The sequence below is a fragment of the Ranitomeya imitator genome, chromosome 2 (genome assembly GCF_032444005.1).
Source record: "Ranitomeya imitator isolate aRanImi1 chromosome 2, aRanImi1.pri, whole genome shotgun sequence".
NCBI lineage: Eukaryota > Metazoa > Chordata > Amphibia > Anura > Dendrobatidae > Ranitomeya > Ranitomeya imitator.
In genome coordinates, this window is record NC_091283.1 from 850,298,687 (window position 1) to 850,324,155 (window position 25,469).

At 48.0% G+C, this 25,469-nt stretch overlaps 1 protein-coding gene across 5 annotated transcripts in view; it reads right to left on the reverse strand.

Annotated features, from left to right (window-relative positions):
• The window catches only part of SHTN1 (shootin 1), a 77,726-nt gene that overhangs the window by 46,606 nt on the left and 5,651 nt on the right, over positions 1 to 25,469 (reverse strand). For 4 of the 5 annotated variants that reach the window (XM_069754395.1, XM_069754393.1, XM_069754394.1 and 1 more), the window contains exons 2-4: positions 24,434 to 24,486; positions 19,816 to 19,876; positions 11,784 to 11,878 (exon numbers count right to left, since the gene is read on the reverse strand). In XM_069754395.1, coding sequence (XP_069610496.1) covers positions 11,784 to 11,878; positions 19,816 to 19,876; positions 24,434 to 24,486 — 209 coding nt within the window. The remainder of the gene's footprint in view (positions 1 to 11,783; positions 11,879 to 19,815; positions 19,877 to 24,433; positions 24,487 to 25,469) is intronic. The other variant, XM_069754396.1, reaches the window with a different exon arrangement.

Genomic DNA, 25,469 nt, shown 5'->3' on the forward strand with positions numbered 1-25,469 from the left:
ATGACAGCAATAATACGGCTGATGAGACCGCGCCGAGAAAATGACATCCTGGGCAATCCATCAGACGCTGGCAATCAGCAAGGTCCGCCTGCCCTCCCCCTCGTTACTGCCGCACACAATCACGCCTCAACTGATGAGCGGCCACAAGGCGACTGCTCTGTAGCCGGCAGCCGCTCGGAGCTCGTCTCTTGGGAGACATTTCCTCTCGGGGAAATAAGTGGCGCAGAACAATGGCAGAAAGCGCCCAGAATTGCAGCAAGTCCAGAGAAATAGTTGTTCACACGAGCACGGACGGGGCCGCGGCTCTGATGATAGACCGCCACTCTGAGTCCAGGTTAACCTCTTCATCACTGAGGGGGGCTCAGATTTCCTGTCTGCCCTCCTGGACAATGCGGCTATTCCAACAGTGCAACTGAGATAGCGGAAACCGGGCCTAGAGGCCGGAAACTGAACAAGTCCAGTAATCTGGAATCCTTGGAAGCCGAGGAACTGGACTATCAGAGAACCTGCTCCCTGAAGGCTCAATCCACCAGACATGGTCTCTCAGGTGGTCCGTCACCCTGCCGGAGATCAGCAGGACTGTTCACACCCGTCTTGTGTGACTCCTCACACTGGCACAGGCGGCCCCAGTCATATATAAGTGTTCAGCATAAATGAGTACACCCCAGCAGATTGGTCAGAAAATCCTTAGTATCCTTTCAGAATTCACATTTTCTACAGGACATCGCACGGCAGAACGATGCACAAATCTCGGCCACTGAGTGCAAACAAGATTTGTTATTCTGCACCCAAAAAAGTAACTTTCCTAACGAATTCATTCAGGACCATGTTTCAAAAATGAGTACACCCCAATGAAAGTCTTAGAGGCAAAGCTAAACTTTAGGCTATAAAATGTTAATTTCCAAGAAATCCCCTCAGCTCAGTGTAAACCTTGATTACACCGGTGTCCAGACAACGGGCGTATTTAGGAGGCAGATACACAGAAAACCCCATTACATGCTGGCAGCAATGGCACCACATGGAAGAGAAATGTCACAAGACAAAAAAAATGTGACGGCTACAAGAAGATCATAAAGCCTCACTGATCAGTCAGAAAGTGGAGCAAAAGTGATAGAAATTGTAAGATAGATGGAGCTGCAGCATCTCACAGCAAAGTTCAGGTGACCAAGAAGTCACCACCGAAACAGGAGTGTGTTCTGATGAGATGGGAAGAAAATTCACATATAAGATCCGCGCAGTCATCTAAACCAGAAAGCCGAACCGGGGCACACAATCCGGTGCGCACTGCAGAGGAACAACAGCATGGGGGAGTCCACAGAGGATCCACTCCAAAAGTCATGCTCATAAAAGACGCTTACAATGTGCCGGGGCCCAGGCTGGAAAGTATGGGACTCTGGAAGGATGAGATCTAAAGAAATGGCGTCACAATGGAGAGGAGGACAAAGAAAACTGCACGCAGCCTACAGTGAGACATGGTGGGGGTCATCCCCTTACGTGAGGACACGAGTCGCTGGTGTCAGAGAAAGGTAAATCATCTAAGCCCAAGGTCCGGGTTCAAGGTATGGGTTGGCAAACGAGCTATGGGGCAGGATACGGATAGAAGACACGAAAAAGTTTGTAGAGACACTGAAGACGGCGGGCAGATTGTAGAGACACTGAAGACAGCAGGCAGATTGTAGAGATACTGAAGACGGCAGATTGTAGAGACACTGAAGACGGCGGGCAGATTGTAGAGATACTGAAGACGGCAGGCAGATTGTAGAGACACTGAAGACGGCAGGCAGATTGGAGAGATACTGAAGACGGCGGGCAGATTGTAGAGATACTGAAGACGGCGGGCAGATTGTAGAGATACTGAAGACAGCGGGCAGATTGGAGAGATACTGAAGACAACGGGCAGATTGGAGAGATACTGAAGACGGCGGGCAGATTGTAGAGACACTGAAGACGGCAGATTGTAGAGACACTGAAGACGGCAGGCAGATTGTAGAGATACTGAAGACGGCAGGCAGATTGTAGAGATACTGAAGACGGCGGGCAGATTGTAGAGATACTGAAGACGGCGGGCAGATTGTAGAGATACTGAAGACGGCAGATTGTAGAGACACTGAAGACGGCGGGCAGATTGTAGAGATACTGAAGACGGCGGGCAGATTGTAGAGATACTGAAGATGGCGGGCAGATTGTAGAGATACTGAAGACTGCAGGCAGATTGTAGAGATACTGAAGACGGCGGGCAGATTGTAGAGATACTGAAGACGGCAGGCAGATTGTAGAGATACTGAAGACGGCGGGCAGATTGTAGAGATACTGTAGAGAGCGGGCAGATTGTAGAGATACTGAAGACAGCAGGCAGATTGTAGAGATACTGAAGACGGCGGGAAGATTGTAGAGATACTGAAGACGGCGGGCAGATTGTAAAGATACTGAAGACGGCGGGCAGATTGTAAAGATACTGAAGACGGCGGGCAGATTGTAGAGATACTGAAGACGGCGGGCAGATTGTAGAGATACTGAAGACGGCGGGCAGATTGTAGAGATACTGAAGACGGCGGGCAGATTGTAAAGATACTGAAGACGGCGGGCAGATTGTAGAGACACTGAAAACGGCAGATTGTAGAGATACTGAAGACGGCGGGCAGATTGTAGAGATACTGAAGACGGCGGGCAGATTGTAAAGATACTGAAGACGGCGGGCAGATTGTAGAGATACTGAAGACGGTGGGCGGATTGTAAAGATACTGAAGACGGCGGGCAGATTGTAGAGACACTGAAAACGGCAGATTGTAGAGATACTGAAGACGGCGGGCAGATTGTAGAGATACTGAAGACGGCGAGCAGATTGTAGAGATACTGAAGACGGCGGGCAGATTGTAAAGATACTGAAGACGGCGAGCAGATTGTAGAGATACTGAAGACGGCGGGCAGATTGTAGAGATACTGTAGAGAGCGGGCAGATTGTAGAGATACTGAAGACGGCGGGCAGATTGTAGAGATACTGTAGAGAGCGGGCAGATTGTAGAGATACTGAAGACGGCAGGCAGATTGTAGAGATACTGAAGACGGCGGGAAGATTGTAGAGATACTGAAGACGGCGGGCAGATTGTAAAGATACTGAAGACGGCGGGCAGATTGTAGAGACACTGAAAACGGCGGGCAGATTGTAAAGATACTGAAGACGGCGGGCAGATTGTAGAGATACTGAAGACGGCGGGCAGATTGTAAAGATACTGAAGACGGCGGGCAGATTGTAGAGATACTGAAGACGGTGGGCGGATTGTAAAGATACTGAAGACGGCGGGCAGATTGTAGAGACACTGAAAACGGCAGATTGTAGAGATACTGAAGACGGCGGGCAGATTGTAGAGATACTGAAGACGGCGAGCAGATTGTAGAGATACTGAAGACGGCGGGCAGATTGTAAAGATACTGAAGACGGCGAGCAGATTGTAGAGATACTGAAGACGGCGGGCAGATTGTAGAGATACTGTAGAGAGCGGGCAGATTGTAGAGATACTGAAGACGGCGGGCAGATTGTAGAGATACTGTAGAGAGCGGGCAGATTGTAGAGATACTGAAGACGGCAGGCAGATTGTAGAGATACTGAAGACGGCGGGAAGATTGTAGAGATACTGAAGACGGCGGGCAGATTGTAAAGATACTGAAGACGGCGGGCAGATTGTAGAGACACTGAAAACGGCAGATTGTAAAGATACTGAAGACGGCGGGCAGATTGTAGAGATACTGAAGACGGCGAGCAGATTGTAGAGATACTGAAGACGGCGGGCAGATTGTAGAGACACTGAAAACGGCAGATTGTAGAGATACTGAAGACGGCGGGCTGATTGTAGAGACACTGAAGACAGCAGGCCGATTGTAAAGATACTGAAGACGGCGGGCAGATTGTAGAGATACTGAAGACAGCGGGCAGATTGTAGAGACACTGAAGACAGGCGTACAGGAGGCATCATGTAGACTGCAGTCAGGCAGCAAATAAAACTCTGGATTAACAAGAACATCTAAACCTCATGGAAGCTAGAGACATTGTGGAAACTGCCGGACACCAGTTACTAGAATACCAGGAACAAGTAACAGACAGAACTCCAAAGTAACTGTACAGTCTGAAAACCATGGAAGCCGCAGGCAGACAGGAGATGTCCAGGAGAATCAGCCAGTAAACAGTGGCACTGAAAGCCGTATTAAAGGGAACTCAGGGACTGGAAACCACAGTCTTGGAGACTGGATGGGAAGTATGCACAAACTAAAACTGGGGCACGGACACCAAACACGGACTTCACACATCCATCAACAGAGGCTGCTATTACACCAGGCAAGAAGAAAGGGGCGGTAATATAGAAATAATATAGAAACAAATATAGTAGCATACATACATAATATATATATATATATATTTTATTACACACATCCATCAACAGAAGCTCGCACATAAACCTATCCTAGACAAAATATGTAATCAACGGGGGTCAATCAACCTGTGCATACGGATCTAATAGGATATCATAAGTAGGTCCATATATAAGTAGTTCCACATATAAGACGTAGATCCACATATCGGAACTAGATCCTTAATATGATATAAGTAGATCCATCTATAAGTAGATCCATAGATCCTAAGTAGATCCATATACAATTAGATCCACATATCATAAGTAGATCCATAGATAAGTAGATCCACAGATAAGTAGATCCATATAGTGAAGTCTCCATAGCGTGTATACAGGCATTATGTGATCCTGGGAGATCAGGGGGTGACGAGGCGCAGTCAGGATCTCAGACTATGGGAAGACCTCAGTCTCTGGCGCCTTCTCAGGCAGTGAGCACGAGTCGCTTGTAGCTTACGCTTCATTTGTAATTTATTGTATTGTCACTTTATTGAGTATCTACAGATAAAGTTGTTTTTAAAGAATTTTCGCACAGTTTTCTCTGTAGATTAATAACCGAGAATTACATTTCTACTATAATTTGCCATCTTCGATGTAATATGTCGCCACCTCACTCCTTCCAGACCTCGCAGCCTCGGTGCCTCCTCACACATCATGGAGGTCACACACACAATACTAAATGGAGGAGTTAGTGATGGGGGTGTACTCATTTCTACACCATCTAATTGGAGTAAAACTGCAGCTTTTACAGAGAGTTTTATTATAACCTCACTGTCCTGGCACGGGGGAAATGTTCTATGAAATTCAGAACGGTCAGAAAGTGGAAACTTCTTGTGTCCAGTGAGATATTGATTCCAATGTTACTTGTCAAAGGGGGTGTACTGATTTATGCTGAGCACTGTGTACTGTCATAGGGACCAATGACAACCATAAGACATGACCTCTTCACACTAAATATATGGGGAAATTACTTCGAACTGAAGAAGAACTGACACTTCAACTCATTTTGAAGTAAGCCTCACATTGAACATTTGGGGAAGGGAGAGATACACTAATTAAAAGAACCTTTGAAGCACAGACCTCCAGCCTTGGACAGGCAATTAAATCACTATATCAGCTGGGGAAAACAGACAACGAGGCCGAGATCTGTTTACACATAGTACGAGAAGAATGGCTTCCATGGAAAGGGAGAAGAATGACTCCATGGGAAAAGGCAAAGAAGAATGGCTTCCCAGAAAAGGGAAGAGAAGAATGGCTCCCCAGGAAAGGGAGGAGAAGAATGGCTCCCCGGGAAAGGGAGGAGAAGAATGGCTCCACGGGAAAGGGCAAAGAAGAATGGCTTCCCAGAAAAGGGAAGAGAAGAATGGCTCCCCAGGAAAGCGAAGAGAAGAATGGCTCCCCGGGAAAGGGAGGAGAAGAATGGCTTCCCAGTAAAGGGAGGAGAAGAATGGCTTCCCAGTAAAGGGAGGAGAAGAATTGCTTCCTAGGAAAGGGAGGAGAATGGATCCCCAAGAAAGGGAGGAGAAGAATTGCTTCCCAGGAAAGGGAGGAGAAGAATGGATTCCTCCAAAAAAGGGAGGAGAAGAATGGCTTCCCAAGAAAGGGAGGATAAGAATGGATCTCCCAGAAAGAGAGGAGAAGAATGGCTTCCTAGGAAAGAGAGGAGAAGAATGGCTTCCTAGGAAAAAAAGGAGAAGAATGGCTTCCTAGGAAAGGGAGGAGAAGAATGGCTTCCTAGGATAGGTATGTTGGGGTTTGCATAGATCCGATAATTATGGGAGATACATTTTTGACCTCGTAGTGATGGGACGGATGTGGCGCATTCACTCACATTGCTGTGGGGCCACTAGAACCCCTCCAACTTAATAATGATCCGACAGATGATGCGAACCAGCTCATGTTTGATCTCTATGTAATGGTTAAAGCACAATAAAAAAAATATAACAATATCTTCTGCATGGGACCTTCGGGAGGAGGGAGGGGTCAAAGATATCCTCTAAGTTGAGGAAGGACATAAAACTCCAGCAGACCCAGCACAATGCACAGCCAGCCCCCACATGAGCTCATCAAGGGGGGATAAAAAAGGGTAACAATGTTCTGAAAGGTGCAAATGGGTCTGGAAGAAACAAGGGGCTAACGAATTGAGTAATTGAAGGAACTGTCAAGTTCGGTGAATGAAGCCTGATGATATGGGATTGTTTCACAGCTAAAGGCGTTGGATACTTGACCAGGAAGGATGGTGGACTCAATGCTGAGGTACATGTGAGAATCGTACAAGATGAGTTACTTTGTACCCCCAAGTACTGTGGGTATGAAAAGGACGACATAGTGACCCAACAGGACTACAACACGAAGCATTGCAGAAGAAATGGTTCAATGACAATGAACAAGAGGTCCTGGATTGGCCGCCAGTCTCCAGACCTCACCCAATCTAACACTACTGGGTAGAGAAGAAGCAGTATATAAACCCAAGTCAGGCGACCAGTGTGCACCAACTGTGGGAACATGTAGAAAAGAGCGGAGATCACATTTCGGGAGACTCATGTTTGAATCTGATCCATGGCATGTCCAGAAGGATTCAGGAAGTGTTGAAAACCAAAGAAGGACTTACAAAATACTAACAATAATAAAAGTTAACATTTTGATTTTTAGGAGTGTCAGGAAATAGGAAGAATTTCTTATTACTTCAATTACACATACAGGGCTCTCAGCTGCAGTTTCCTCTGCCTGCATGTGCCTGTGTGCGATTTCACCTTTTCCCCTCCCCCCTGCTATACAGCTGTAATGTGAGACCAGCGTGCCAGCAACCTTCATTGAGCACTTTATGGCTTTAAGCTGGGAAAGGCAGACATAGTCCCATGTGCTCTTTTGTTCCTGTAGAGACTTAATAGTAAGGCATAACTGGACCCCAAACAGTGACATATGAAAGATATGAAAGTTATACATTTGGGATGTGTGAGAATAGGGCTACACGCCGGTGCGTTTTCTGAGAGCAGTGCCTTTCAGGGACTGAGAGACGGATTGCAGTTTAAGTGGGTCATAAATCTACCTCATGTTTACACTTAAAGGAACCCCCATGACGTGGGGAGCATCATGATCATGGTGTCCTCTTTCTACGAGGTTCATACGACAAGATATGCGGGATGATGGTTTTTCATATACTCAAGAAAGAGGAGTGCATTCATAGCGCTGCCCACCCCATGAGGTCATCCAGGGGGAGAGACCCTTAGTTTTGAGCAGAGGTATAAAACTCAGAGGCCCAGACAAAGGGGGTCTTTTGGCGGGGGATTCAGCTACGACAGGCTGTGCAATCTGACCTGAAGATAAGTGGGGAAGGCCCCCTCCCCCGCTACCGCATAAATGATATGAAAGAACCGTAAGTGTTTTTTTCAACTTTAATCCCTTTTTATTTGTAATCGTCTGTATATAAATAATCGTCTCATTTTAGAATATCTTTTTACCCTTTTGTAAACACTGCCTACCTTTTTTTGGAGTAAAGTATATAAAATTACTACCTTTGCCTCTCCTTGCTCTATAACGTACTGTCACGTCCTCTGAAGTGAATTACACTACTAATCTGGGTTGGCTCCGGACCCGTTATCAATTAAGAAATCGGAGCTCTGGCAGCGGATTTGTCCTATGCATTTGGGAGGCTTTGTAGCGACTGACGGTGTTGATAATTATTGTTCCCGCCTGAGTGGGAGTATTTATATCACCCTCACTGCATCGTGCCCATTAGCCAGTACAAAGTAAGGCAGTCTTTCTGGCGACTAATTATCCTAGGTGCAGTGCCCTGTCTGACCTGAGGGTAAGAGGGCGCCAGAGAGCTGCAAGTTCCAAACCGGGACTGGGAAGTGGGATATAGATAAATCTCCTTCAGAAAGAACTGGGCAACCAAACAACCCCGGTTCATGACTTATTGGTGTGAGTGGTGGGGATGATAAAGGTATCCTCCCTGGGATCCGTGACAAGGAGTGTCAGGAAATATGAAGAATTTCTTTTTATTTCAATTACACATACAGGGCTCTCAGCTGCAGTTTCCTCTTCCTGCATGTGCCTGTGTGCGATTTCACTCCCCTCTCTCTCTCCTCTGCTATGCAGCTGTAATGTGAGACCAGCATGCCAGCAGCCCTCCCTGAGTAGTTTATGGCCCTAAACTGAAAGTACAAAGTAGAAACACATGGAAAAAAAACGTTTGTCCTTGCAAACGTAAATATCTTAGCACCGATTAATGATAGAAGTGGGACAAATACATCTTTGGCATGTGCCTCAGTAGAACTACCAGCCAGTGAGTTTTCTAGGGTCCAGAACCAGCACAATCACAGAAATGGATTTCTGCTTAACCAGATCATACTTGCACTCCATGTTTAGACTTAATAGAAAATGAATATCAAAACCAGAATGATGATGGTCCCGCCATCGCTCGGCGAGGTTTCCACCCAGAGTTATGGAATTAATAAGGTTTCAGTCTTTGCGAAAAGGGGAGTGCATTCCATAGTTCTGCCCACCCCGTGAGGTCATCCAGGGGGAGGGGACCTTTAGTTTTGGGTAAAGGTATAAAACTCAGAAGCTCAGACAAGGGGGGGGGGTCATTTGCTGGGGGATTCAGCTACGACAGGCTGTGCAATCTGACCTGATGATTTTGGGAAGGTCCCCTCCCCCGCCACCACATGGCGTACCACTGAATGATATAAAAGAACTGTAAGTTGATTTTCACCTTTAATGCCTGTTGTTATTTTTGCAATTGTCTGTAAAATATGATACTTGTCTCCTTTTATAATATCTTTTTATACGGTTGTAAACACTGCCTACCTTTTAGAGTAAAATATATAAATTTTATTATCCCCACTGCTGACAGGGAGCAAAATAGCAACAATGCAGTGACAAGACAAAAATCTGCATAACTAATGATATGCTAAATAGATGCAAATCAAATTTACATATGAGATAACCAAGATAATTGTCTATAAAATGATGGTGGTCTCATGCTCGGAGCAGCAGTGGATGACGCGATATGGAGCCTGAAAGTCACAACATTGTTTCCCTTTTGTTCGTCATGTATGTGGGCGTCAGTCTGAGCGCCTCCCAGGATCCCCTCCCTCCTTACAGACGCGGCCTCCCAGGATCCCCTCCCTCCTTACAGACGCGGCCTCCCAGGATCCCCTCCCTCCTTACAGACGCGGCCTCCCAGGATCCCCTCCCTCCTTACAGACGCAGCCTCCCAGGATCCCCTCCCTCCTTACAGACGCAGCCTCCCAGGATCCCCTCCCTCCTTACAGACGCGGCCTCCCAGGATCCCCTCCCTCCTTACAGACGCGGCCTCCCAGGATCCCCTCCCTCCTTACAGACGCGGCCTCCCAGGATCCCCTCCCTCCTTACAGACGCGGCCTCCCAGGATCCCCTCCCTCCTTACAGACGCGGCCTCCCAGGATCCCCTCCCTCCTTACAGACGCGGCCTCCCAGGATCCCCTCGCTCCTTACAGACGCGGCCTCCCAGGATCCCCTCGCTCCTTACAGACGCGGCCTCCCAGGATCCCCTCCCTCCTTACAGACCCGGCCTCCCAGGATCCCCTCCCTCCTTACAGACGCGGCCTCCCAGGATCCCCTCCCTCCTTACAGACCCGGCCTCCCAGGATCCCCTCGCTCCTTACAGACGCAGCCTCCCAGGATCCCCTCCCTCCTTACAGACGCGGCCTCCCAGGATCCCCTCCCTCCTTACAGACGCAGCCTCACGGGATCCCCTCCCTCCTTACAGACGCAGCCTCCCAGGATCCCCTCCCTCCTTACAGACGCGGCCTCCCAGGATCCCCTCCCTCCTTACAGACGCGGCCTCCCAGGATCCCCTCCCTCCTTACAGACGCAGCCTCACGGGATCCCCTCCCTCCTTACAGACGCGGCCTCCCAGTATCCCCTCCCTCCTTACAGACGCGGCCTCCCAGTATCCCCTCCCTCCTTACAGACCCGGCCTCCCAGGATCCCCTCCCTCCTTACAGACGCGGCCTCCCAGGATCCCCTCCCTCCTTACAGACCCGGCCTCCCAGGATCCCCTCCCTCCTTACAGACGCGGCCTCCCAGTATCCCCTCCCTCCTTACAGACGCGGCCTCCCAGGATCCCCTCCCTCCTTACAGACGCGGCCTCCCAGGATCCCCTCCCTCCTTACAGACGCGGCCTCCCAGGATCCCCTCCCTCCTTACAGACACGGCCTCCCAGGATCCTCTCCCTCCTTACAGACGCGGCCTCCCAGGATCCTCTCCCTCCTTACAGACACGGCCTCCCAGGATCCCCTCCCTCCTTACAGACGCGGCCTCCCAGGATCCCCTCGCTCCTTACAGACGCGGCCTCCCAGGATCCCCTCGCTCCTTACAGACGCGGCCTCCCAGGATCCTCTCCCTCCTTACAGACGCGGCCTCCCAGTATCCCCTCCCTCCTTACAGACGCGGCCTCCCAGTATCCCCTCCCTCCTTACAGACGCGGCCTCCCAGGATCCCCTCGCTCCTTACAGACGCAGCCTCCCAGGATCCTCTCCCTCCTTACAGACGCAGCCTCCCAGGATCCTCTCCCTCCTTACAGACGCGGCCTCCCAGGATCCTCTCCCTCCTTACAGACGCAGCCTCCCAGGATCCTCTCCCTCCTTACAGACGCAGCCTCCCAGGATCCCCTCGCTCCTTACAGACGCGGCCTCCCAGGATCCCCTCGCTCCTTACAGACGCAGCCTCCCAGGATCCCCTCGCTCCTTACAGACGCAGCCTCCCAGGATCCCCTCCCTCCTTACAGACGCAGCCTCCCAGGATCCTCTCCCTCCTTACAGACGCAGCCTCCCAGGATCCCCTCGCTCCTTACAGACGCAGCCTCCCAGGATCCCCTCGCTCCTTACAGACGCGGCCTCCCAGGATCCCCTCCCTCCTTACAGACACGGCCTGCCGTGTTTCCTTGCCTCACACAAGGTGCAGACTCCCGAGATCCTGCACTATTACTGGCTGCATATTATTTAGTCACCTACATCTTCCCACAATTCACTGATCTAACTGCAGCCTGTTCATCCTAAGCCTCCTGGTTCATGAACAGAATGAACAGTGCAGACCGACACCTGCAGACATTGCTGGTTTGCGTGTCGTTCAATGAGAAACCAGGACACTTTCCTCTGAGGGCCGACTATTCCGAAACCGGAGACAGATGTGAGCGAACACATGCAAAAGACATCTCCAGGAAAATGCATAAACCTTAAGCCTGGAGATGAGAAGCAGACACCGCTGCAGACAATCATCTTATTACACCGAGCAAAGGTCAGGCCCTTGTTACTACTGATGATTAGCAGATCTCAAAGCAGCAGGAGGGCGAAACACAGACCCCAGAACAACCAGAGGACAAGACATCGTCACCTTTACTGCCAAGGCCTCGGCGCTCTCCCGACACGTCTTCTCAATCTCCAGACTGTTCTGCATGACGCTGACCTCCTCGATGACCAAGTGCGAAACTGCAGGAGAGAAAAAGCCGTCACATCGTACCCGAAACACCGCAGCAATACACTGCCCACATATCAGACATAGGGCCATTTCAAAAACCTGACCGTCACATCCATAGACTGAGTGTGAACAGGTGCTGAACCTAGAGTCGCCAACTCGTATACAGTCAAGTAAATCAGGCAGCACACTGCAGCGCTAAAAACATGCAAACATGAAACACGAAAATTGAACTGCATTACTGCACTAGAAATATGAAAAATGAGAGCGTTTAGCCCATAAAAATGGCCAATTTTATGTGTACCTGGTAGCCCCTTTACGGCATCTCTCTTATACCAGGTCCTACGCTTGCCTTACCTCGCTGAGAATAAACGTCTCCATCTGAATGGGTACATGTGAGACCTCTTCCTAGACTAAAATTCTCTCTCTCTGTGGAGGGGTATTGGACCTGCTGTAATTAAAACACCTGAAGCTAGGAGGCGGAGTGCACGATCAGAAGGCTAAAGAATACATTTCAAAAACCTGATCTGCACATCCAAACATAGACTAAGTGTGAACAGGTGCTGAACCTAGAGTCGCCAACTCGTATACATAAATAAGGCAGCACACTGCAGCGCTAAAACATGCAAACATGAAACACGAAAATTGAACTGCATTACTGCACTAGAAATATGAAAAATGAGAGCGTTTAGCGCATAAAAATGGCCAAATACCCCTCCACAGAGAAAGAGAATTTTAGTCTAAGAAGAGGTTTCACATGTACCCATTCAGTTGGAGACGTTTATTCTCAGCGAGGTAAGGCAAGCATAGGACCTGGTATAAGAGAGATGCCGTAAAGTGGCTACCAGGTACACATAAAATTGGCCATTTTTATGCGCTAAACGCTCTCATTTTTCATATTTCTAGTGCAGTAATGCAGTTCAATTTTCGTGTTTCATGTTTGCATGTTTTAGCGCTGCAGTGTGCTGCCTGATTTACTTGACTATATTCTTATATTAGGTCAGTATTATAGTAGTTATATTCTTGTACATAGGAGCAGTATTATAGTAGTTATATTCTTGTACATAGGAGCAGTATTATAGTAATTATATTCTTGTACATAGGAGCAGTATTATAGTAGTTATATTCTTGTACATAGGGGCAGTATTATAGTAGTTATATTCTTGTACATAGGAGCAGTATTTTAGTAGTTATATTCTTGTACATAGGTGACAGTATTATAGTAGTTATATTCTTGTACATAGGGGCAGTATTATAGTAGTTATATTCTTGTACATAGGAGCAGTATTATAGTAGTTATATTCTTGTACATAGGAGCAGTATTATAGTAGTTATATTCTTGTACATAGGTGACAGTATTATAGTAGTTATATTCTTGTACATAGGGGCAGTATTATAGTAGTTATATTCTTGTACATAGGAGCAGTATTATAGTAGTTATATTCTTGTACATAGGAGCAGTATTATAGTAGTTATATTCTTGTACATAGGAGCAGTATTATAGTAGTTATATTCTTGTACATAGGAGCAGTATTATAGTAGTTATATTCTTGTACATAGGAGGCAGTATTATAGTAGTTATATTCTTGTACATAGGAGCAGTATTATAGTAGTTATATTCTTGTACATAGGAGCAGTATTATAGTAGTTATATTCTTGTACATAGGAGCAGTATTATAGTAGTTATATTCTTGTACATAGGGGCAGTATTATAGTAGTTATATTCTTGTACATAAGAGCAGTATTATAGTAATTATATTCTTGTACATAGGGGGCAGTATTATAGTAATTATATTCTTGTACATAGGGGCAGTATTATAGTAATTATATTCTTGTACATAGGGGGCAGTATTATAGTAATTATATTCTTGTACATAGGGGCAGTATTATAGTAATTATATTCTTGTACATAGGAGGCAGTATTATAGTAGTTATATTCTGTACATAGGAGCAGTATTATAGTAGTTATATTCTTGTACATAGGGGGCAGTGTTATAGTAGTTATATTCTTGTACATAGGAGGCAGTGTTATAGTAGTTATATTCTTGTACATAGGTGCAGTATTATAGTAGTTATATTCTTGTACATAGGAGGCAGTATTATAGTAATTATATTCTTGTACATAGGGGGCAGTATTATAGTAGTTATATTCTAGTACATAGGGGCAGTATTATAGTAGTTATATTCTTGTACATAGGGGGCAGTGTTATAGTAGTTATATTCTTGTACATAGGAGGCAGTATTATAGTAGTTATATTCTTGTACATAGGTGCAGTATTATAGTAGTTATATTCTTGTACATAGGAGGCAGTATTATAGTAGTTATATTCTTGCACATAGGAGCAGTATTATAGTAGTTATATTCTTGCACATAGGAGGCAGTATTATAGTAGTTATATTCTTGTACATAGGTGCAGTATTATAGTAGTTATATTCTTGTACATAGGAGGCAGTATTATAGTAATTATATTCTTGTACATAGGGGGCAGTATTATAGTAGTTATATTCTTGTACATAGGAGCAGTATTATAGTAGTTATATTCTTGTACATAGGTGACAGTATTATAGTAGTTATATTCTTGTACATAGGGGCAGTATTATAGTAGTTATATTCTTGTACATAGGAGCAGTATTATAGTAGTTATATTCTTGTACATAGGAGCAGTATTATAGTAGTTATATTCTTGTACATAGGAGCAGTATTATAGTAGTTATATTCTTGTACATAGGGGCAGTATTATAGTAATTATATTCTTGTACATAGGGGCAGTATTATAGTAATTATATTCTTGTACATAGGAGGCAGTATTATAGTAGTTATTTTCTTGTACATAGGAACAGTATTATAGCAGTTATATTCTTGTACATAGGGGGCAGTATTATAGCAGTTATATTCTTGTACATAGGAGCAGTATTATAGTAGTTATATTCTTGTACATAGGAGGCAGTATTATAGTAATTATATTCTTGTACATAGGGGCAGTATTATAGTAGTTATATTCTTGTACATAGGGGGCAGTATTATAGTAGTTATATTCTTGTACATAGGGACAGTATTATAGTAGTTATATTCTTGTACATAGGGGCAGTATTATAGTAGTTATATTCTTGTACATAGGAGGCAGTATTATAGTAATTATATTCTTGTACATAGGGGCAGTATTATAGTAATTATATTCTTGTACATAGGAGGCAGTATTATAGTAATTATATTCTTGTACATAGGGGCAGTATTATAGTAATTATATTCTTGTACATAGGGGCAGTATTATAGTAATTATATTCTTGTACATAGGGGCAGTGTTATAGTAATTATATTCTTGTACATAGGGGCAGTGTTATAGTAGTTATATTCTTGTACATAGGAGCAGTATTATAGTAGTTATATTCTTGTACATAGGAGCAGTATTATAGTAGTTATATTCTTGTACATAGGGGCAGTATTATAGTAATTATATTCTTGTACATAGGAGGCAGTATTATAGTAGTTATATTCTTGTACATAGGAGCAGTATTATAGTAGTTATATTCTTGTACATAGGGGCAGTATTATAGTAATTATATTCTTGTACATAGGGGCAGTATTATAGTAATTATATTCTTGTACATAGGAGGCAGTATTATAGTAGTTATATTCTTGTACATAGGAACAGTATTATAGTAGTTATATTCTTGTACATAGGAGCAGTATTATAGTAGTTATATTCTTGTACATAGGAGCAGTATTATAGTAGTTATATTCTTGTACATAGGTGCAGTATTATAGTAGTTATATTCTTGTACATAGGGGCAGTATTATAGTAGTTATATTCTTGTACATAGGTGCAGTATTATAGTAGTTATATTCTTGTACATAGGGGCAGTATTATAGTAGTTATATTCTTGTACATAGGGGCAGTATTATAGTAGTTATATTCTTCTATATAGGGGCAGTATTATAGTAGTTATATTCTTGTACATAGGAGCAGTGTTATAGTAATTATATTCTTGTACATAGGGGCAGTATTATAGTAATTATATTCTTGTACATAGGAGGCAGTATTATAGTAGTTATATTCTTGTACATAGGAGGCAGTATTATAGTAGTTATATTCTTGTACATAGGAACAGTATTATAGTAGTTATATTCTTGTACATAGGAGCAGTATTATAGTAGTTATATTCTTGTACATAGGGGCAGTATTATAGTAGTTATATTCTTGTACATAGGGGCAGTATTATAGTAGTTATATTCTTGTACATAGGAGCAGTATTATAGTAGTTATATTCTTGTACATAGGAACAGTATTATAGTAGTTATATTCTTGTACATAGGAGCAGTATTATAGTAGTTATATTCTTGTACATAGGGGCAGTATTATAGTAGTTATATTCTTGTACATAGGGGCAGTATTATAGTAGTTATATTCTTGTACATAGGTGCAGTATTATAGTAGTTATATTCTTGTACATAGGGGGCAGTATTATAGCAATTATATTCTTGTACATAGGAGCAGTATTATAGCAGTTATATTCTTGTACATAGGAGCAGTATTATAGTAGTTATATTCTTGTACATAGGAGGCAGTATTATAGTAATTATATTCTTGTACATAGGGGCAGTATTATAGTAATTATATTCTTGTACATAGGGGCAGTATTATAGTAGTTATATTCTTGTACATAGGGGGCAGTATTATAGTAGTTATATTCTTGTACATAGGAGCAGTATTATAGTAGTTATATTCTTGTACATAGGTGCAGTATTATAGTAGTTATATTCTTGTACATAGGAGGCAGTATTATAGTAGTTATATTCTTGTACATAGGTGCAGTATTATAGTAGTTATATTCTTGTACATAGGAGGCAGTATTATAGTAATTATATTCTTGTACATAGGGGGCAGTATTATAGTCCATAGTTTGGAAGTACATAGAGATATTATTTGAGTGACTAAGTTTTGTTAAAAAAAATAAAAATCTAATGATTTACACAATTATCCATGAGTGACAAAATCTCTCAGTAAGAAGCTCCTGGCGGTGATTACATGTAACAGCACTGTTTTATGCATTTGTGCTTGTATTCTTAGAAGGAAGGACCCGGTGCCTCCCCCGCCCCTGAGGAGGACCTGGCACCCCCCCCCCCACCCCAGAGGAGGACCTGGCACCCCCCCCCCCCCGCCCCAGAGGAGGACCTGGCACCCCCCCGCCCCAGAGGAGGACCTGGCGCCCCCCCCCGCCCCAGAGGAGGACCTGGCGCCCCCCCGCCCCAGAGGAGGACCTGGCACCCCCCCCGCCCCAGAGGAGGACCTGGCACCCCCCCCGCCCCAGAGGAGGACCTGGCGCCCCCCCCGCCCCAGAGGAGGACCTGGCGCCCCCTCGCCCCTGAGGAGGACCTGGCACCCCCCCCGCCCCAGAGGAGGACCTGGCGCACCCCGCCCCTGAGGAGGACCTGGCGCCCTCCACCCCTGAGGAGCACCTGGCGCTCCCCGCCCCTGAGGACCTGGCACCCCCCGCCCCTGAGGAGGACCTGGCACCCCCCGCCCCTGAGGAGGACCTGGCACCCCCCGCCCCTGAGGAGGACCTGGCACCCCCCGCCCCTGAGGAGGACCTGGCACCCCCCGCCCCTGAGGAGGACCTGGCACCCCCCGCCCCTGAGGAGTGTCTAGACAGGAAGATGTTTTGCTTAATATTCGTCTGTTGAAAAAAAAAAATCGAAACTGAAAAGTAACAGATCCAGAGCCACCGACCCGACCAAGAGCCACCGCCCCGACCACCATCCACGTCCCTCCACCCGCAGAGCATTAGCGGGCAGTGCTGGATTACAGGACAGAAGTTGCCGGAGCTCCGTCACCAGGATATACACCGGGAGCACCGCGCAGGGCCCAACGTATCGTGCTTCTCTCCATAGTCAGCAGTCGGGTGTAGTCCCCCTAATCCTCGGCGGCCCCTGCTCCTTTGGGCCGTCAGTGACCCCTGGTGCTGGGACCCGTCTTGTGATAAGTGCGGGATGCCGCTTGTCCCCACAGCTGATGAGTGACCCAACGGGTGACCCCGATGCTCCGCCACTCACCCCAAACCACAATTCATTTCGGCCACTTAGCCGACAACCCTCCCCCTGCGACCATCGCGTCCCGGCGGCCCCAGTCACCTCCGCCATCACTGGAGATGGCCATTGCGCTGCAGATGGCGGTGAAACCGCGCGGCGCAGTAACCCCGACACCGCTCACCCCCCAATCTGTAGAGCGCGGGGCCAAGCAAAACCCACTTAACTAATTAGCGGTTACAGTGAGAGTGAAAACGAGGAATCGACTCTGTGATTACAGAAGTGTCACCTCCGAGGGGCGGCTAATTACAAGCCCGGAGCGCAGCAGTCGTCATCGGGGGCCACTCAGCGAGCCCGGCCCCCAGTAAATAACACGGTAAGTGTAATTACTGGTAGACTGTAAATAAACAGCGACGGAGAGAAATCCGAGCGAGCGGCCAGACGCAAGCTGACACGTTGGGAAGTGGCAGCGTAATTGAGAGTTCCTTTCACTCGTCAAGATCGTTGCGACTGCATTTCTCAAAGGCGTCATTATGAGCGAGCGGATAATGGTATCAGCGCCGCTGCGGAGCGCTGCATTAAAGCCTGATGAGCGCTGCAGATGCCGCCGCCGGCATTTCATCATTACTCGTGAATGGCCGTGTTTTCATCAACCTTGCCGGCTCCAATTGAAAAGAAATGATTGTCTGCTGAAAGCCCCCCGGAGCCCCCTCCTCCATCCAGGCGCAGTGAATAGAAGCAATTTCCAGAAAGCTATGAAATCAAGCAATGCCCAAAAAAATGCAGCTGCGGAGGATGCGGCACAAAGCGCGGCCGTGTCCGCGGCTCATTCACACACAAAGGCCGCGGCGCTCTATCCGGATAATAGCCTTTCACACTCCGCACACAGGGGCTAATACTTCCACAGCCCCCGAGTATCCGAGACAAGATACCTCGAAAACAAGAGGCACGGCTGACAAAAGGATGAAGAGCGGCAGCGCTCAGGTACGCGCCACGAGGAGCATTATCCTGCACAAAGCGCCAGGTGGAGAGGACGACATGATTCCCATAACACTGGAGGGGCGCGCGCCGCGATCAACTGTCACCGCGCACAATGTGCCCGCAGCGAGCCGACAACGAGCACTGATCACGGGGAGAGGACAACCGAACGCGACAAAGCGTCTGCACAGCACCGCTCCTCGGGGACCGCTCCTCGGGGACCGCGTCTGCACAGCACCGATCTTCAGGGACCGCTCCTCGGGCACCGCGTCTGCACAGCGCCGCCCCTCGGGCACCGCGTCTGCACAGCGCCGCCCCTCGGGCACCGCGTCTGCACAGCGCCGCCCCTCGGGCACCGCGTCTGCACAGCGCCGCCCCTCGGGCACCGCGTCTGCACAGCGCCGCCCCTCGGGCACCGCGTCTGCACAGCGCCGCCCCTCGGGGACCGCGTCTGCACAGCGCCGCCCCTCGGGCACCGCGTCTGCACAGCGCCGCCCCTCGGGCACCGCGTCTGCACAGCGCCGCCCCTCGGGCACCGCGTCTGCACAGCGCCGCTCCTCGGGCACCGCGTCTGCACAGCGCCGCTCCTCGGGGACCGCGTCTGCACAGCGCCGCTCCTCTCGTACCGTATCTGCACAGCGCCGCCCCTCGGGCACCGCGTCTGCACAGCGCCGCTCCTCGGGCACCGCGTCTGCACAGCGCCGCTCCTCGGGGACCGCGTCTGCACAGCGCCGCCCCTCGGGCACCGCGTCTGCACAGCGCCGCCCCTCGGGCACCGCGTCTGCACAGCGCCGCCCCTCGGGGACCGCGTCTGCACAGCGCCGCCCCTCTCGTACCGTATCTGCACAGCACCGCTGCTCTCGTACCGTACCTGCACAGCGCCGCTGCTCTCGTACCGTGAGTGCACAGATTATACAGCAGATTATCATAGATAGAGGGTTCACTTACTTTTGCTGAATTCATCCAGCTTTTGGAGGGCCTCATCACGTTCTTGTTTGACCTTATCAAACTGAAAAAAAAAATTGAAATTGCAACACGAAAGAATTGATGCAGAAGTGGAGAGCAACCGGCGGACGTCAGACGGACACGGCGAGATCGGGGGACGCACAGCAGCCAGAGTGTATGACTACAGCAGGAAAACGAAGCGTTGTTATTGGCCACAGCCGGTGTATGGGGGTCACTGTACGGGGCCAATCATTGCCCCAATCGTCAGCATCATCCCAAGAATGAGCAAAATAAGGCTATGTGCACACATTGTGGATTTTGCTGCGGATCCGCAGCGTTTTTTTCCACGCAGATTTGCACCAAAGAGTGCTCAGGCAATGTTAATCAATGAGAATCCAGAATTGGTGTCCACGTGATGCGGAAAATTCTGCATTGATTTGCAGCGTTTTATTTACTGCATCATGTCAATTCTTTTTGCGGATCTGCAGTGTTTCTGCAGCCATTGACTATACATTGAGTCAGTCAAATCTGAAGCAAAACCGCAGGTGTAAAAAGGTCTGCGGATGTGGTGCAAAAGACGCTGCGGAAAGGAAAGAGGGAGAGCGCGGGGGCCGACACTCAGCGCGGGGGCCGACACTCAGCGCGGGGGCCGACACTCAGCGCGGGGGCCGACACTCAGCGCGGGGGCCGACACTCAGCGCGGGGGCCGACACTCAGCGCGGGGGCCTGTCTACGGGTGTCTGAGGGTGTAGCCAGGCATCGTCTGATTGGACTACTACACCCATCCGGCTATAAACTCAATCTCACAGACAAAATATGGGTTTCATATGGGGAGTAATATCCCAGTGGTTTTGTATATCCACCCATAAGGTAATGAAAAGGTAAGAGTATACTCCCAATACACATTTACAACACCAAAAAATGGAGTTCCATACACCAAGTAAAAATTGTATAAAGTTTATTGTAAATATACATAATAAATCATAAATTAACAAACAAAGAAACAAAAAAGAGACCCTAGTAAAGAAACAAGTGAAACCTGGGCATAAGTATCACTAAACATCACCATGGTATTAATGATGTATCACTACCGATTATATAAACTACCAATTCATCCAGGATCAATTGTAACGTAGTTCACATACCCATCTGTATTAAGGTACCGTCACATTTAGCGACGCTGCAGCGATCTAGACAACGATGCCGATCGCTGCAGCGTCGCTGTTTGGTCGCTGGAGAGCTGTCACACAGACCGCTCTCCAGCGACCAACTATGCGAAGTCCCCTGGTAACCAGGGTAAACATCGGGTTACTAAGCACAAGGCCGCGCTTAGTAACCCGATGTTTACCCTGGTTACCAGTGTAAATGTAAAAAAAAAAAAAAAACACTACATACTTACATTCCGGTGTCTGTCCTCCGGCGCTGTGCTTCTCTGCACTGACTGTGAGCGCCGGCTGGCCGTAAAGCAGAGCGGTGACGTCATCGCTCTGCTTTACGGCCGGCCGGCACTGACAGTGCAGAGAAGCAGAACTCCGGGGGACAGACACCGGAATGTAAGTATGTAGTGTCTGGTTTTTTTTACGTTTATGCTGGTAACCAGGGTAAACATCAGGTTACTAAGTGCAGCCCTGCGCTTAGTAACCAGATGTTTACCCTGGTTACCAGTGAAAACATCGCTGGATCGGCGTCACACACGCAGATTCAGAGATGTCTGCGGGAGATCCAGCGACGAAATAAAGTTCCGGACTTCTAGCTCCGACCAACGATGTCACAGCAGGATCCTGATCGCTGCTGCGTGTCAAACACAACGATATTGCTAGCCAGGACGCTGCAACGTCACGTATCGCTAGCCATATCGTTGTGAAGTTGGTTAGTGTGAAGGTACCTTTACTCCTGGAACTAGGTGTCCTCATTACCAAGTAATCCCCTCAGATTATACTATAGATCAGTGCCCTCACTGAGAAGAGTAAGTAAATATTGACACTTTCTAATGAAACAGGAGCTTACTCATGGTGACCCCTTGCGGCGGTGCGCACGCGCACTATGGACGCTACACATAATTAGTAGCACTATAAAGACGCCAGCACGGGGTTAGCTGGCTACAATCCCTTTTTGAAAAAGCTTATGCGAAACGCGCGTCAAGGGCTGGATCCGGTCCCTGGGCACTGCATCATTAGAAAGTGTCAATATTGACTTACTCCTCTCAGTGACAGCACTGATCTATAGGATAATCTGCGGGGATTACTTGGTATTGAGGACACCTAGTTCCAGGAGTAAAGGTACCTTCACACTAAACGATATCGCTAGCGATCCGTGACGTTGCAGCGTCCTGGCTAGCGATATCGTTTAGTTTGACACGCAGCAGCGATCAGAATCCTGCTGTGCTGTCGTCGGTCGGGGCTAGAGGGCCAGCACTTTCTTTGGTTGCTGGATCTCCCGCTGACATCGCTGAATCGGCGTGTGTGACACCGATTCAGCGATGTCTTCGCTGGTAACCAAGGTAAACATCGGGTTACTAAGCGCAGGGCCACGCTTAGTAACCCGATGTTTACCCTGGTTACCATCCTAAAAGTAAAAAAAACAAACGCTTCATACTTACCTACCGCTGTCTGTCCCCAGCGCTGTGCTTCTCTGCTCTGGCTGTGAGCGCCGGGCAGCCGGAAAGCAGAGCGGTGACGTCACTGCTCTGCTTTCCGGCCGCTGCGCTCACAGCCAGAGCAGAGAAGCCCAGCGCCGAGGACAGACAGCGGAAGGTAAGTATGTAGCGTTTGTTTTTTTTACTTTTAGGATGGTAACCAGGGTAAACATCGGGTTACTAAGCGTGGCCCTGCGCTTAGTAACCCAATGTTTACCCTGGTTACCGGCATCGTTGGTCGCTGGAGAGCGGTCTGTGTGACAGCTCTCCAGCGACCAAACAGCGACGCTGCAGCGATCCAGATCGTTGTCGGTATCGCTGCAGCGTCGCTTAATGTGAAGGGGCCTTAATACAGATGGGTATGTGAACTACGTTACAATTGATGCTGGATGCATTGGTTGTTTATATGATCGGTAGTGATACATTATTAATACCATGGTGATGTTTAGTGTTACTTATGCCCAGGTTTCACTTGTTTCTTTACTAGGGTCTCTTTTTTGTTTCTTTGTTTGTTAATTTATGATTTATTATGTATATTTACAATAAACTTTATACAATTTTTACTTGGTGTATGGAACTCCATTTTTTGGTGTTGTAAACCCATCCGGCTATGACTGGTGTCAGATATAACAGTGGCAGCATGAGCCGATGATGGGACAGTAGTCCCACCATCCGACGACTGTGTTCAATTGTAAAACATGAAAAACACATTCATACTCGCCAAACACCTAATTCCCCGACGCCCTCGATCTCCTGCAATAAAAATAAAATAATAAACCACCATATACTCACCTTTTCTCTGTAGTCCATTTAATATCGAGTGTCCCACGGCGATCTCACGTGTAGAACAGTGACATCGGGAGATGCGACCACTCTACCCGGCCTCCGGCGATACAGACAGGAGATAATCCCTCCCGCACTGTATCACTGCGCTATTAACAGAGTACATCGGAGATCGTCCTGTCACTTGCAGCACCACTGCGTGAGAAAATTCTCACACAGCGGTAGTGCCGTAAGTGAGAGCACTAACTCCGATGAACTCTCAGTGTATCACCAGAGCTGTGTAGAGCAGTCACATCTCCTGATGTGACCGTTCTACAGGGAAGATCGGCGTGGGACGCTCGTTATTTAGAACGACGTCGGACAGGGAGTATTCGTGTTGGTTTATTTTTGTTGCAGGAGATCGAGGGATTCAGGGATTAGACGATGCTGTAAGTATGGTTAATTAAGATTAATAAAGGACATTATTCTGGCCGTGTCTTCATTGACCATACAACTATAGGATTAGTAATGGATAGGTGTCTTATAGACACTTCTACATTACTAAGCCGTGGGCTTGATGTCACCGGACAATACAAAGGTGACATCAACCCCACAAATATTACCCCACTTGCCACCACTACAGAGCAAGTGGGAAGAGCAAGGCTAAGCGCCAGAATCAAGAGGGCCAGAACCACCAGGAACATCAAGAAGGCCAGAACCACCAGGGACATCACCACGGGAGGCCATCACCACCAGTGCCGTCATCACGAGGGCCAGAACCACCAGGGACGTCATCACAAGGGCCAGAACCACCAGGGACATCACCACGAGGGCCAGAACCACCAGGGACGTCATCACGAGGGCCAGAACCACCAGGAACGTCATCACAAGGGCCAGAACCACCAGGGACATCACCACGAGGGCCAGAACCACCAGGGACGTCATCACGAGGGCCAGAACCACCAGGGACGTCATCACAAGGGCCAGAACCACCAGGGACATCACCACAGGAGGCCAACACCACCAGGGTCGTCATCACGAGGGCCAGAACCACCAGGGACATCACCACGGGAGGCCATCACCACCAGGGATGTCATCACGAGGGCCAGAACCACTCAGGTCATCCAGGGCTGCCTACTCCACCCTCCACACTGGTTATGTCAGGACCTCCCCGCACACAGGACAGGTCACCCACATCAAGATGTCGCTGACGCCACCGCTCACCTCGTCCTTCGTCTTCTCATTTTCATTCTTAAGTTCCTCATATTCTTCAATGGCTGAAAAAGAAGAAAAGTCCAAAAGTGAATCACAAAAAAGGTGGCAGAAAGCGAGACAGCAAGAGACGCAGCGAGACAGCAAGAGACGCAGCGAGACAGCAAGAGACGCAGCGAGACAGCAAGAGACGCAGCGAGACAGCAAGAGACGCAGCGAGACAGCAAGAGACGCAGCGAGACAGCAAGAGACGCAGAGAGACAGCAAGAGACGCAGAGAGACAGCAAGAGACGCAGAGAGACAGCAAGAGACGCAGAGAGACAGCAAGAGACGCAGAGAGACAGCAAGAGACGCAGAGAGACAGCAAGAGACGCAGCGAGACAGCAAGAGACGCAGCGAGACAGCAAGAGACGCAGCGAGACAGCAAGAGACGCAGCGAGACAGCAAGAGACGCAGCGAGACAGCAAGAGACGCAGCGAGACAGCAAGAGACGCAGCGAGACAGCAAGAGACGCAGAGAGACAGCAAGAGACGCAGAGAGACAGCAAGAGACGCAGAGAGACAGCAAGAGACGCAGAGAGACAGCAAGAGACGCAGAGAGACAGCAAGAGACGCAGAGAGACAGCAAGAGACGCAGAGAGACAGCAAGAGACGCAGAGAGACAGCAAGAGACAGAGAGAGACAGCAAGAGACACAGGGAGACAGCAAGAGACAGAGAGACAGCAAGAGACACAGAGAGACAGCAAGAGACGCAGAGAGAGACAGCAAGAGACGCAGAGAGAGACAGCAAGAGACGCAGAGAGAGACAGCAAGAGACGCAGAAAGAGACACAGAGAGACAGCAAGAGACACAGAGAGACAGCAAGAGACACAGAGAGACAGCAAGAGACAGCAAGAGACACAGAGAGACAGCAAGAGACAGAGAGACAGCAAGAGACAGAGAGAGACAGCAAGAGACACAGAGAGACAGCAAGAGACACAGAGAGACAGCAAGAGACACAGAGAGACAGCAAGAGACACAGAGAGACAGCAAGAGACACAGAGAGACAG